The sequence below is a fragment of the Micromys minutus genome, assembly GCF_963924665.1.
Source record: "Micromys minutus genome assembly, chromosome: 1".
Lineage (NCBI taxonomy): Eukaryota > Metazoa > Chordata > Mammalia > Rodentia > Muridae > Micromys > Micromys minutus.
The window spans coordinates 26,155,855-26,169,315 of NC_137969.1; the positions used below are offsets into that span (position 1 = coordinate 26,155,855).

Sequence of the window (13,461 nt, forward strand, 5' to 3'; positions counted from 1 at the left end):
AAACTGTTAACTAGACTAGCTGGAATTGGTGAATTCCGAATTCACAAAAACCCTGCTACAATAAATAAAGTTGAGAATGATCAAGAAAGAAAACCAATGCCAACTTTGGGCCTCCAAATGCATGTGTACACACATGTACATGTATATTTATACACACACAAAAAAGCACATACTTATATGCAACCAAGAGAGAGAGTGTGTGTATGTGTTTGTGTGTTGAATTTAAGATCCTTTCAAATTTCAGATATTTAGATTGGAGATGTTCAAAACATATTGTATATAGAGAACTCCATAGTAAGAGGCAGAAACTCTAACCTAAAAGAATGTGGTTCAGAGCAGTTCTTATAAACATTTTTTAAAGGGCTGTTCTTTCCTTAGTCTTACACGTTTCAGAAAGCATAAAAAGCTATAGTCTATCTGTTTAAACTACTCACTATAAATTCTAACATTCTTCATTCAATGTCATTGCCTGGCTCCATCAGCAGGCTATGCGCTTTGGGGAACAGTACTGTGTTTGCCTTATTTCCCAGAGTGTATCCTAGCATGCAGTTCAGGGATATATCTGATACTGATAAATCCCATGTAAAATCAGTCATCTACACTGCCTAAGGGCCTATTTGACCAACTCACAACTGGAAAGCCTGTAAAGTCCAACTGTACCCCTCTCTTGCTTTTCTTCCCCATACCAGACTATTCCCACCACCCTCTTCCTACAGAGATCTGCCTTACTCTGTCTCTCAAGCTAGGGTTAAAGGTGTGCACAACTACTGCCCAGTCAGATTTCATTAACTGAAATGGGAAGATCTGCCCACTGTGGTTGGCACCACTCCATGGCTGTGTAAAGTAGAGAAAACCTGAGCAACAAGCATGTGTTCAACACTCCCATCTTCTGACTTCATTTATATTGTGACTAGATCCCTCAAGTTCCACCCTCTCATTATGACAGACTGTAACATGGAGCTGTGAGCTAAAATAAACTTTCTCTCCCTTAAGTTACTTTTGCCAGAGTATTTTATCATAACAGTGAAGAAAGAACCTAAGATACATCCCAACTGCTCTAAAGTGTTACATGTTCTGCAGGCAAATGTTTTTGTTATAGTTTGTTCATAACTAGCATGGTTTTGTTACAACAGGCTGCCTCCTAACTGCAGTAATACTTGGAAACAACAACAAAGTGTACAGATACCATTGGATCACCTCTGTGAGGTCAAGTTTTGTCTAGAATTCAGACTGAGTAATTCCTCTTTGGTCACCAACATTAACAGAAGTGGTCAGCCAGATATAACTTACAGACGTGAGCCACAGTGCATGCACCCAGTTCTTAAGAAGTTCAAAACTTCCACAGCTTCCAGTAACATGCTAGAAACATGTAAGCGATGTTGATATAAAGATGACACATGATTTGGACAGTAGAAAGTAGGTAGAAACAGAGTTTTGGTAAAGCAAAAGAGGAAGAAAAAGCGAGAGATTCAGGAGGAAGCAACATGGAAGCAGACATGGATGTTTCTCTCGGCGTATATCTATATGGATAAGGTTGTTATAATTATTTCTAAGGGTTTCTATGGTTCAATTTATCTTATCTAGGGCAGTTTATACCATTGTCAACTGGTTGTAAGCTTATTGTGTAGAGAGAGGGATTGTAAACTGAGAATTTAACATAAAAAACCTGTTTGGCAAGTTATTGATTGTTGAGTTGTGACTTTTCCAGACTGTGAGGACAGTGTGTGAAAGCAATGGCTGAGATGTAGCTGGAAATAGAAGTTCCAGCTCTGTTGCTCACACAAGGTGAGGGTGTGTGGGGCCCATGGAATGGGATGTGTGTGTGGAAGCCTTGGCAACAACACACCAAGGAGAAGTGAGTGAAAACATGCCTTGGGCAGTCATGGACCATCTGGGACAGAAGAAGCCAGGGTGGGTGAAAGGGACTTCACTTGAGTCAAAAGAATCCGGGGTCTGTGAGTACTTAGAAGCTGAGTGAAGAGAGGGCTCAGTGGTTAAGAGCACTGACTGCTCTTCCAGAGGTCCTGCGTTCAACTTTCAGCAATCACATGGTGACTCGCAACCATCTGTAATGGGATCTGATGCCCTTTTCTGGTGTGTCTGAAGACAGCTACTGTGTACTTATATATAATTAATAAATAAATATTTAAAAAAATAAAAATAAAATTTTACTTATTTTTATTTTATGTGCATTGGTGTTTTGCCTGCATGTATGTCTGTGTGAGGTTTTTGGTTCCTGGAGTTATAGACAGGTATGAGCTGCCATGTGGGTGCTGGAAACTGAACTTGGGTCCTCTAGAAGAGTAGTTAGTGCTCTTCACAGCTAAGCCACAGCTCCAGACAATGTGACTTTGTGTACATTTAGAAATTCCTGGCCTGAATATAGTAGGAAACCCTTAAAAGCTAATTTTCAGACAAGAGTAGCAAATTTAGCATTTAATGAATCCATAATTGTTGGGTCCTGCTAATTAAAATCAATGTCTACCATTATCTAGACAGCCTTCTAAGCCCAGCAAAAAGTGGGAGATTCCCTTTACCAGCAGGGCTTCTCCTTCCTCTTATCTGGTCTGGGGAGTCTAAAACACCTATACCTCTACCTACAGAATGTCACATAGCCTTGGTGAGATTACACATCCAATTCCCTTTTCCCAACCCCCTATAAACAAAAACAAACAACAACAACAACAACAACAAAAAAAAAAAAACCTATCCAAGTGCCTGAGTTTCCTGGAATGCCTCCTTATGCTGATGAGGCATCTCAGTACCTTAGTCTTCAGCCAATGACCTTTGCCCACTCTGGATATTCCTAACCTGGTCCCTAAAACTATATACCCTTTCTTCACTCTAATAAAGTGTATGTGTACAAGCCCATCCCAAATAAAGAAACATGCAGGACTGAACTAGTCTGAAAGGTCAATGGCACCACAAGAGACTGACAGAGTCAATTAACCTAGGCCCATGGGATTGAAATACCAATCTACAAGTTTGTAGGAGCTAGACATAGACCACCTTATATATTTGTAGCAGAGATGCAGCTTGGTCTTCATGTGGATGTCCTAACGATTGGAACAGAGACTGTCTCTGACTCTTTTGTCTGCAATTCGATCCCGTGCCCTAGCTGGACTGCCTGATCAGGCCTTAGTCCTGCAGGGCTTTGATGTCCCGAGTGTACCCAAGTAAGGCTTCCCCTTCCCTGAGGAGAAGAGGAGATAGTAACGAAGGGATTTGAGAGGATGAGTCTAGAAAGAGATGAGGGGGCTGCAATCTTGATGTAAGTGAATAAATAAATTAATAAAGAAGAAAAGACCACATTAGAGCTGTTTCATTGAAGATAACTAGAAAGGGCCTTCACTTTAAAGAACTACAGCGCTAAGACCCTCAAAAAGAAGGCCTTCTCCCCACCACCCTCTCACCCCCAACAGTCACTCCCATCTGGCTGGGATCCTACATGACTCCACCCATTCAAGACTCCCTTCATCCTTCCAGCCTGGTGTGCAGCTACATCTGGAAACACTGAAAGGGAGGAAAAGGAGAAAGCAGAGGATGGTAAGCCACAGCTGAACCCCAAAACACAAAACACATATAATCATTATCCCGGGTTCCACAATTCGAGAAGAATATAGATTTATTTACAAAAGAGTTCACAAAGTTGACAGTACTAAATTATGTCATGAGAAGGCCCTGGATTAGAAACACTACTTTTGCACAAGATCATTGACTTAATGATTAAGCAGATAAATGTTACCCCTGAACAGAGAAGTCCCCTTGAAAGATAAACAATTTACACAAAGAAAAAATGAAAACAGCAACCCTGGGTAAAATAGAAATAATTGAAGCCTGTTTAATATTTAAATCAGAGAGAAATCATGCTCTCCGTACCCTTAATGATAAAACAGAAGTAGGCATGGCGTTCTATTATACACACTCCAGAGTCTGCTTCTGATAATTTCATCACAAAGCCAGCGTCCACATCATTCTCAGATATATTCTGTCTGTAATCAGTGCACATAAGCACAGAACACTGCCAGGCTAATTTTCTCGCATTTCTAGGCTTCAGACGATGAGCTGAGGAAAGCTTCAGATACAGCCTTACAAATCCCCCCAAGGACCATGAGGGCAGCATGGTGCTTACCCTGTTTCATAGGAAGTATAGTGTATTGATACGAAAATCCTAAGGAATGCACAACAAACTTCCAAAGTTAATAAAACAGCTCAGGAAAACCACAAGATCATCGCATGAAATCAACTCTATTTCTACATTATAGCAACAAATAATCCAAAAGTAAAAGTTAAGAAGGCAGAAACACTTGGAAATAGTATGAAAATAACAAAACTCGAAGGAACAAATTTAGTAAAACAGAGCACGAGGAGCAGGTACAAAGATCTACAAAACATGCTGAGTGCAAAGCACATGGGCTGACGGGAGAGACTGGGAGCCTCGGTGTGCTCCCCACGTCACCTTCCCCATGTCACTTTCCCCACGTGTCCACTGATACACACACACACACACTTAGGAAACAACTTGGTTCTCTCTTAGAAACCAATAAGCAGATCCTAATTTTGTATGGAAATGTAGAAGACCTGTCAAGGATGGCACAAAGGCAGCTAAAAAGATCAGAGTTAAAGGCTTGTATTTTCAGATTTTAAAACTTTTTAAAAAAGCAATAGAATTAATTCAGTGTGATTTTACCCCAAGTCAGATAAGTAGCCCAATGGAATGAAGAGACTTGAAATTTGAGAAATAAACCCTCCCTCTGTTTACTGGTTCTAGACAAAAGTGTCATGGTCATTCAATAGGAAAATGAGAGAACTTTTAAAAAATGGGGTTGAGGTACATATTAACAAATCCTTACCCTGACCTACACATTATCAAAAAATTAGCAAGCATTAAAAACATAAAACTCAAGTCTGCCCCAGAGGGCAAAGATTCACCATAGTGAAGGACCAGCGGAGACCCAGATGTAAAGGCCTGGTGAGAAGGGGTTCCGACTAGCCAGGGAGCAGAGAGATCTCTGCCGAGCACGCATGGAAAGCGCTCCCCTGTCCTGCCTGATCCAGGGACCAGGAACCAAGCATTGGGCCCTCTGTTCTCAGTCGGGGGCTTTGGGGTGCAAAACAGGGCTCGGACCATCCTCCACCAGGAACAGCGGAGATCCAGGGACACAGGCCAGGAACAAGGGAAAGGCAAGAACCAATCACTGATAACAAGATGGCAAGAGGAAAGCGAAAGAGCGTACCCCAGGAAAACCAAGACAACCTGGGAACACTAGAACCCAGCTCTCTCATGACAGCAAACAGCGGAATGCCAAACACTCCAGAAAAAGAAGACTAAGACACAAAATCCTAACTCAAGATGATGATAGAGATCCTTAAACAAGAACAGGAGGAAAAGCATAAAGAATTAGAAGCTTTTAAAGAAGAAACAAGAAAAACACTCAAAGAACTCAAAGAACTAGAAGAAAATAGAACCAAAGAGATGAAGGAATAGAAGAAGGAATTTAAAACGGAAATGGACACAATAAAGAAAACGCTAAAAGAGACAACCCTAGAAGTAGAAATCCTAAAAAAGAAATCAGGAGTCACAGATGCAAGCATTTCCAACAAAGTACAAGAGATGGGAGAGAGAATCTCAGGGGCCAAAGACAACATTGAAAACATAGACAAAACTGTCAGAGAAGATGGAAAAACCAAAAAGCTCCTAACCCAAAATGTCCAGGAGATCCAGGACACAATGAGAGGACCAAACCTAAGGATAATAGGAATAGAAGAGGGAGAAGAATATCAACTAAGAGGCACAGTAAATATCTTCAACAAAATTGTAGAAGAAAACTTCCCTACTTTTAAGAATGAGATGACCACGAGCATAAAAGAAGCCTTCAGAACTCCAAATAGGTTGGACCAGAAAAGAAATACCTCCCGACACATAATAGTCAAAACACCAAGTGCCCAAAGCAAAAAAAGAATACTAAAAGCAGTAAGGGGAAAAGGTCATGTAACATATAAAGGCAGAACAATCAGAATCACACCCAATTTCTCAACAGAGACTATGAAAGCTAGAAGAGCCTGGACAGACATCATGCAGACACTAAGGGAGCACAAGTGCCAACCCAAGCTGCTATACCCAGCAAAACTATCAATCACCATAGATGGAGAGATGAAGATATTCCAAGACAAAACTAAATTTACACAATATATGACCACAAACCCAGCACTACAATGAATTATAAGTGGAAAACCCAATACAATGAGGGGAACTACATCCTAGTAAAAACAAGAAAACTCCTAAGCAAGAAAACCAAAAGGAAAAAGAGAAACGGGCACAATTCAACCTACAAAAGCAATAATAGCAGGAAACAGCAACCACTATTCCTTGATATCTATTAACATAAATGGACTCAACTCCCCAATAAAAAGATATAGGCTATCAGACTGGATACATAAACAAAACCCAGCATTTTGCTGCATACAGGAAACTCATCTCAGAGACAAAGACAGACACTATCTCAGAGTAAAAGGTTGGGAAAAAAACTTCCAGGCAAACAGCCCCAAGAAGCAAGCTGGAGTGGCTATTCTAATATCCAATAAAGTAAATTTCCAACCAAAAGTTATCAAAAAAGATAAGGAAGGACACTTTTTACTCATTACAGGGGAAATCTGTCAGGAGGAACGCTCAATCCTTAACATATATGCTCCAAATACAAAAGCACCCATATTTATAAAAGAAACCCTACTAAAGCTCAAAAAATACATTTCACCCCACACAATAATAGTGGGAGACTTTAATACCCCACTCTCACCAATGGACAGATCATGGAAACAGAAACTGAACAAGGACACTGTAAAACTAGCAGAGACTATGAACCAACTGGAATTAATAGATATCCACAGAACCTATCATCCTAAAACAAAAGAATACACCTTCTTCTCAGCACCTCACGGCACCTTCTCAAAAATTGACCACATAATTGGACACAGAATGAGCCTCAATCCATATAAGAAGATTGAAATACTCCCATGCATCCTTTCATATCACCATGGTCTAAGGCTTTAATAACAACAAAGACAACAAAAAGCCCATATACACATGGAAACTAAACAATGCTCTGAGAAACATCTAAGGAAGTGCTCGACATCCTTAGCCATCAGGGAAATGCAAATCAAAACAACCCTGAGATTTCACCTCACATCAGTCAGATTGGCCAAGATCCAAAACTCAGATGACAGCAGATGCTGTCGAGGTTGTGGAGAAAGAGGAACACTTCTCCACTGTTGGTGGGGTTGTAAACTGATACAACCACTCTGGAAATCAGTCTGGTGATTCCTCAAAAAATTGGACATAGTCCTACCTGAAGACCCAGTTATTCCACTTCTGGGCATATACCCCAGAGACACTCCAATATACAACAAAGATATATGCACCACAATGTTCACAGCAGCTCTATTTATAATAGCCAGAAGCCAGAAGGAACCCAGATGTCCTTCAATAGATGAATGGATACAAAAATTGTGGTACATATACACAATGGAGTACTACTCAGCTATCAGAAACAATGACTTAACGAAATTCTTAAGAAAATGGTTGCATCTAGAGAATATCGTCCTGAGTGAGATAACCCAGTCACAAAAGAACAGACATAATATGCAGTCGCTGATAGTGGGATGCTAACACCAGAAAGCTCTGAACACCCCAGAAACAACAGACTGCGTGAAGTTCAAGAAAAAAAATTATGCTCAATCCTTACATACCAAGAAAACTTTGACTAATTCTAGGTTACATGCTGTTTTACATGTACTTTTTGCTCATTGTAACTAGTAAGACCTTAATGCACACTATCAAACCTTTGAAAAAAAAAAAAAGTCAAGCACTGACATAAATGTATTCGTATACTTTTATGCAAAAATGCTTAAAATTTGTTCTTTTATCTTTGTTTTTTAAAATAAAGTTGTTCAAAAAATACATAAAACTCTTACAAGAAAATAGAAGAGGTCATGATTTATTAGGCATGGTGCCAAATATGATAAATACAAAAAATTGTTAACTTGTTATATTTTTTTGTATTTCAAAAGAAAACATTAAGAAAATAAAAATCTAAGCCAAAGGAGTTGGAAAAATGAGTCTGTCAGTGAAACACTTGGCTAGCAAGCATCAGAACCTGGTCCCTGGAGCTTGATGGCCAGTCAGCCTGGCCTGCTTAGTGAAGTCCTAGGTCAGTGAGACCATCTCAAGCAGAAAGAGGAGGCAGCTGAGAAATAATACCTGTCATCATGCTTCAACTTCCAACTACTTAAATAAGCACGTGTGTGTGTCTGTGTGTGTGTGTGTGTGTGTGCCTCGCACTCGTGAGCACACACACACACACAGGATGGAGATAAAGGAGAGAAGGAAAGAAAAAAAGGTGGATAACAATAGGATGAATGTTTTTAATTATATAAAGAACTTGATTCTAGAATATATAAAGAAAAATTTAAAACAAAACATATAGCTCAATTTAAAAGTATGCAAACTATTTGTATACAAAATTTACCTAAGAGTATGTAAAACTGGCCAGTAAGATTCTAAGAATATGCACATATCCATAAGTGTGAATCCCCAGGACCACCAGCACCACCAAAAACAAACTAAAACCAAAACCAAACCAAACAAACAGAAAAACCAAAGTGAGCCAATTCTAGGCTTTCTGTCACTACTGAGAGAAACAGTTAAAAACAATTTTTTTTTGGCTCCTAGTTGTAGAAGCTGGCTGACACATTGCTCTTAAGACTTTGGTAAGAAAGAACATCGTGGTGGGAGGATTATATGATGACAGTGGAGGCTGTTCACCTCATGGTAGACAGGAAGCAAACATGTCCACCTCATGGTAGACAGGAAGAATCCAGGGACAAGACATATTCTTCAACCCTTCAAGAGCATACCTGTAGAGACATACAATATAACAAGGGACAACAGGAATGTGTGGTAAGAGTGTGGGTGTGAAAAATGGAGTTAGACAAATATACCTATTTGGTGTGAGGTGCTTTTGTTTTTTTGGGTTTTTTTTTTTTTTTTTTTTTTTTTTTTGCTTTATTTTAAATGAAATCAACTTCTTAAATCAAAAAAATGTTTTTTGTAGTCAGTCAATGGTGGTTTAATCTCAGCACTTGAGAGACAAGGGTAGGTATATCTCTGTGAGTTCAAGGCCAGCCTGTTCTACAAAGAGAGTTCCAGGAGAGTCAGGATTACACAGTTAGAATCCGTCCTGAAAAAAAGGAGAAAGTGAGGAGGGGAGGTTATATAGAGAACTGATCTTCTCAAGACTTTTCCAATACATACACTTGATTTCATTCACTTGTTTTTTGTTTTCTACCAAACAATGTTTTGTTTTGTTTGTTTTGTTTTGTTTTTAACAAAGCAGAGGTATAAAACCAGCGTGACAGCCCATAGATGGATCATACAAGTAAGTCTTTGTTGCCAAGATCCTGTTTTGCACTTGTGGGCCTGGGCAACTCACTGGGCCTATCAAGTATTACAACAGCCTCAGTGGCTGACAGTAGTCCTGAACCAGGCACGTTTGTTGACTTCATGTTTGAACAAACACAAGAGGGCTCTGGAGAAAAGAAAAAGACAGAATAGTCCAGTAAAATGTAAGATAAAAGGCCTCTGTGACACGATGGCTTCTTCTAATGTTCTCACCATAAATAAGACATCAATCAAGAATACAGCACGGGACTTAGAAGGCCCTGGATTGCTCCTGCCTATCCTGACTTTCTCCAGGATGCTCACAGAAGCACATCCATCCTGGTGAGGCTATCTTTCTCCTCCATTTCCCAGACTCATTAAAAGTGGGACTCCTGAGAGACTCTCAGGAGTTGACCCTATAAAAGGTATGGAAAAACAAGGCTCACGTTGGCAAAGACTCAACTGTGCCATAGTACCTGCTTGAAGCCAGGGCATGAAGAAAGGGCTAGCACTGTGACCTTTCCCTTAGGCTCTCAATTCTGACTGCAAAGAATTCATTGAAATTGAAGTCCTGCCATGTTCCTCACACCATTCTTCTGTTTTCCTAATTTTGAGAGTGCTGAACATTCAAACTTTCAAAACTATATTGTCTCTCTAGCTTATGGTTTTAATAAAGTCCATCTCTAGTGGTTCTACATACTTTAAATCCCAGCAAAGGTTGATACAGGAAGATCTCTATGATTTTGAGGCCAGCCTTGTCTACATAGCAAGTTCCAGGGCAACCAAAGCTACATAGTGAGACCCTAGCTCAAATAAAACAAAACAAATCTCATCTTTAGCATATGGTTTAATAAAAATTGCCAACTTCTAAAAACAGGAAAGAAGACATTAAAAATAAAATACCTTTTCCTGAGGCATACCACTGTTTAAGCAAAAGAGAGGGCTATTTTTAGAAGCTGAAAGTCATTCATTCATAAAACTCTTGAAGCACCACTGAAGGAAAGCACTGTGAGTACACAGTGAGAGAGACATGGACCAGCTTCCATGGAAATTCCCCAATCATACTTTCTCTATGGTGCTGCATAAATGCCAGTAAACGTTTAAGAAACTGATTCTTCCAGTCAATCTAGGAATTCACCGTGAGGTTGAAGGCAAGCAGGTGGGTCTCATCTGCAGTCCCTTGTAAACCCAATTCACTCCCGGAATAGACAAAATCCAACACCCTCCAGCTTTGATGGTCAAATCAATGTGACCTCTAAATAACAGCAAACAAGGCATCTTCAATTCAGATGTAGCACCTCTGTCTCTAGAAGATCATGGTCAGGAGAGTAATTTTCCCATTGCTCAGTGACTGAAGGTCAGGCTATATCAGATCCTCTGCACTGCTAGTTGTCTGGTCTGGGGAAACAATCTGTTATAAAATATAGAAGGTAGAGAAAAAAAATGAAGGCCCATCATTATAAAATGAGCAAGATCAAGAACTCTTGAGAAGCTCACAGTCTGGTGTGACCAACAATAGGTTGAAAGTTGTTCTTTAAAGCACTATAGGGATGCTGGAGGGACAGAACTCAGGGTGCCAGGAAGAGGATGTGGAGGTTTGAACAAAAATGGCTGCCATAGGCTCATATATTTGAATGCTTAGTCACCAGAGAGAAGAGGAACTATTTGACAGAAGAACTGGGAGGTATGGTCTTGTTGGAGGAAGTGTGTCACTGGTGGTGGGTTGTGAGATTTTCAAAGTCCATGCCAGGCTTAGACTCCCTCTGCCTCTCTGCCTCCAGATCAGAATGTAGCTCTCAGCTACTGATCCAGTGCCAACCTACATGATGATAATGGACTGAACCTCTGAAACTGTAGGCAAGCCCCTAATTGGGTGCTTCCCTTTATGAGCTGCCTCGACCATTATGTCTCTTCACAGAAATAAAACAGTGACTTAGACAGAATTCCTGGAATAACTCAGGAAAGATGAGCAGAAGTCTTCATATCAACAGGAAAGGGGTTGCAGTGAAGAAGGCATCCACAGGAGTACACTGCCAGGACTAGTTATAAAGACTTCTTAGATGTTCTGGAAACCACAAGTGTACTTGTATAACAAGGGCTGAGGGAACCAATGTGGGTTATCAGGAAAGAAGACTGGAGAAGTTAGTAAGAAGCTGTTATCATAAAGGGTCTGACGTGGTGAATAAGGGTCCTATACCAGAGGAAGACACAGTAGGGTCAGCTCTGCATTCAAACATGTCTTGTCAGGATCTTCTGGAAAATGCACAGGGGCAGCACAGCAGTACGGGGACCAACACAAGCTCTGTGAGTTGACTAACAAGAGAAAGACATGGACTAAGCTGTTCACCACGGAAAACAGTCTGATGAAAATATTCCAGTATGTAGTGAGGACCAACTGAGTGGGGGAGGTGAGAGCAAGAGATACACAGGCCACTCTGCAATTTATTCTTAAAAAGCACAAGATTAGGAATTCTCTTTTGAAGGATAGGGAGATGATAGCTCAGGGGGTAAACAAAACACAATTGCTGTGCATGAGATAGAGTTTGAATTGAAAAACTAAACCCAAGGTAATATAGTATGCATCTACAATTCCAGTGTTCCTATGGTGAGATGAGAGGCAGAGACAAGAGATGCCCAGAAGCCCACAGGCCAGATATCCTGATGTAGCAAACAAAAGGCCCCATCTCACATAAGCTGAAAGGAGGGAACTGACACCCAAAGCTGTCCTTGACCTTTCATGCATGTGCTCCTGGTAATATGCACGCATGTACAAATCCATTCACAAACAAACAAGTATTTGTTTAAGGGAAAGAAATTCTCTTTAAGGATTGATTGGAAGGCGAGTATCTGAAAGAGAAAACAAAAGTGTCCAGGGAGACTGATCAAAATGAGATTCATTGACTAAAAATCCCAATAATATCTAAGAGAGATGAATTATTTCCAATTTTTAAATATATTGATTGTTTAAGCTAGTTTTAACCACAAAGATTAATTTTATTATATTATTTATTTATTTAGGTTTTTCAAGGCAGGATGTCTTTGCATGACCCCAACTGTCCAGGAACTCACTCTGTAGACCAGGCTGGCCTAGAACTCACAGAGATTTACCTGCCTCTGAATCTCAAGTACTGGGATTAAAGGCATGTGCCATCACTGGATGAATGTGATTTTCTTAAAGAATTCTAAGTTGAAAAGAAAACATTTTAATATACTTGATTTGATCATTTTCTTGAAACATTATGAATATTTTTATCAGAGCCGTCAAGTATCTCAGAATTATGAATACAGGTTTTCTCATGCTTACACTGTCCATTTGATTAGCTTAAAGGAATAGTTCCCTTCAAAAGTACAATTTCTTACAAGAGTAAAGATAAACTAAGAAGGAAACCAAGGTATATTTCTGACTGGCTCTGTCCTACAGTTAAAGGGACAATGCCTCTCAGAATGTTACCCAAGGCCTCCCTGTTGTTCTTTCCCATCCATGACAGCAAGTATAAGCCAGAGGAATCTCCAAGGGAAGCCGGGACTTAGGTGAACAGGCTTTAACACAGGTCGCATAGTTCTTACCTGTATACAATTCTTTCCCTCTGTAAATCTTCCAAGCCACAGCACAGCTCTGCAGCATAGAACACAGCTCTCGGCTCCTCAAAGCCAGGATTGCCCAGGTTGTAAATGTGGTACTTCAAATCCCCTCCATTCATAATGGTTAGCACAAAACACAAAAAATCCTTCGTTTCATAAGTGTAGGCTAAACTAACCTAAACAGCATCATAAAAAAAAAAAAACAAACAAAAAACAAAAAAAACAACTGCTTGTTCACTGCTGACTTACTCTATTTGATAACAACAATCCAAATTATCTATTAGGTTTATAATTACAACAATATGTGCTTCAGAGAATTTCACACCACATACATCATATGCCTCTGGACCTTTACTTAGAGAAGATCTCATTCAGTTCTGCATGGAAACTGAGTAGCTGGAATTGATTTATCCACACTATGGTCTGACTGTGGGACACTAAGA

General features: G+C 40.0%; 1 protein-coding gene across 1 annotated transcript in view; it reads right to left on the reverse strand.

Annotated features, from left to right (window-relative positions):
• Positions 1-13,461, reverse strand: part of GRK4 (G protein-coupled receptor kinase 4) — a gene marked incomplete at its 5' end in the record, with an annotated part of 81,453 nt that overhangs the window by 24,278 nt on the left and 43,714 nt on the right. Inside the window, one exon of the mRNA XM_080922434.1 lies at positions 13,004-13,194. Within this exon, the coding sequence (XP_080778560.1) occupies positions 13,004-13,194 (191 nt within the window). The remainder of the gene's footprint in view (positions 1-13,003; positions 13,195-13,461) is intronic.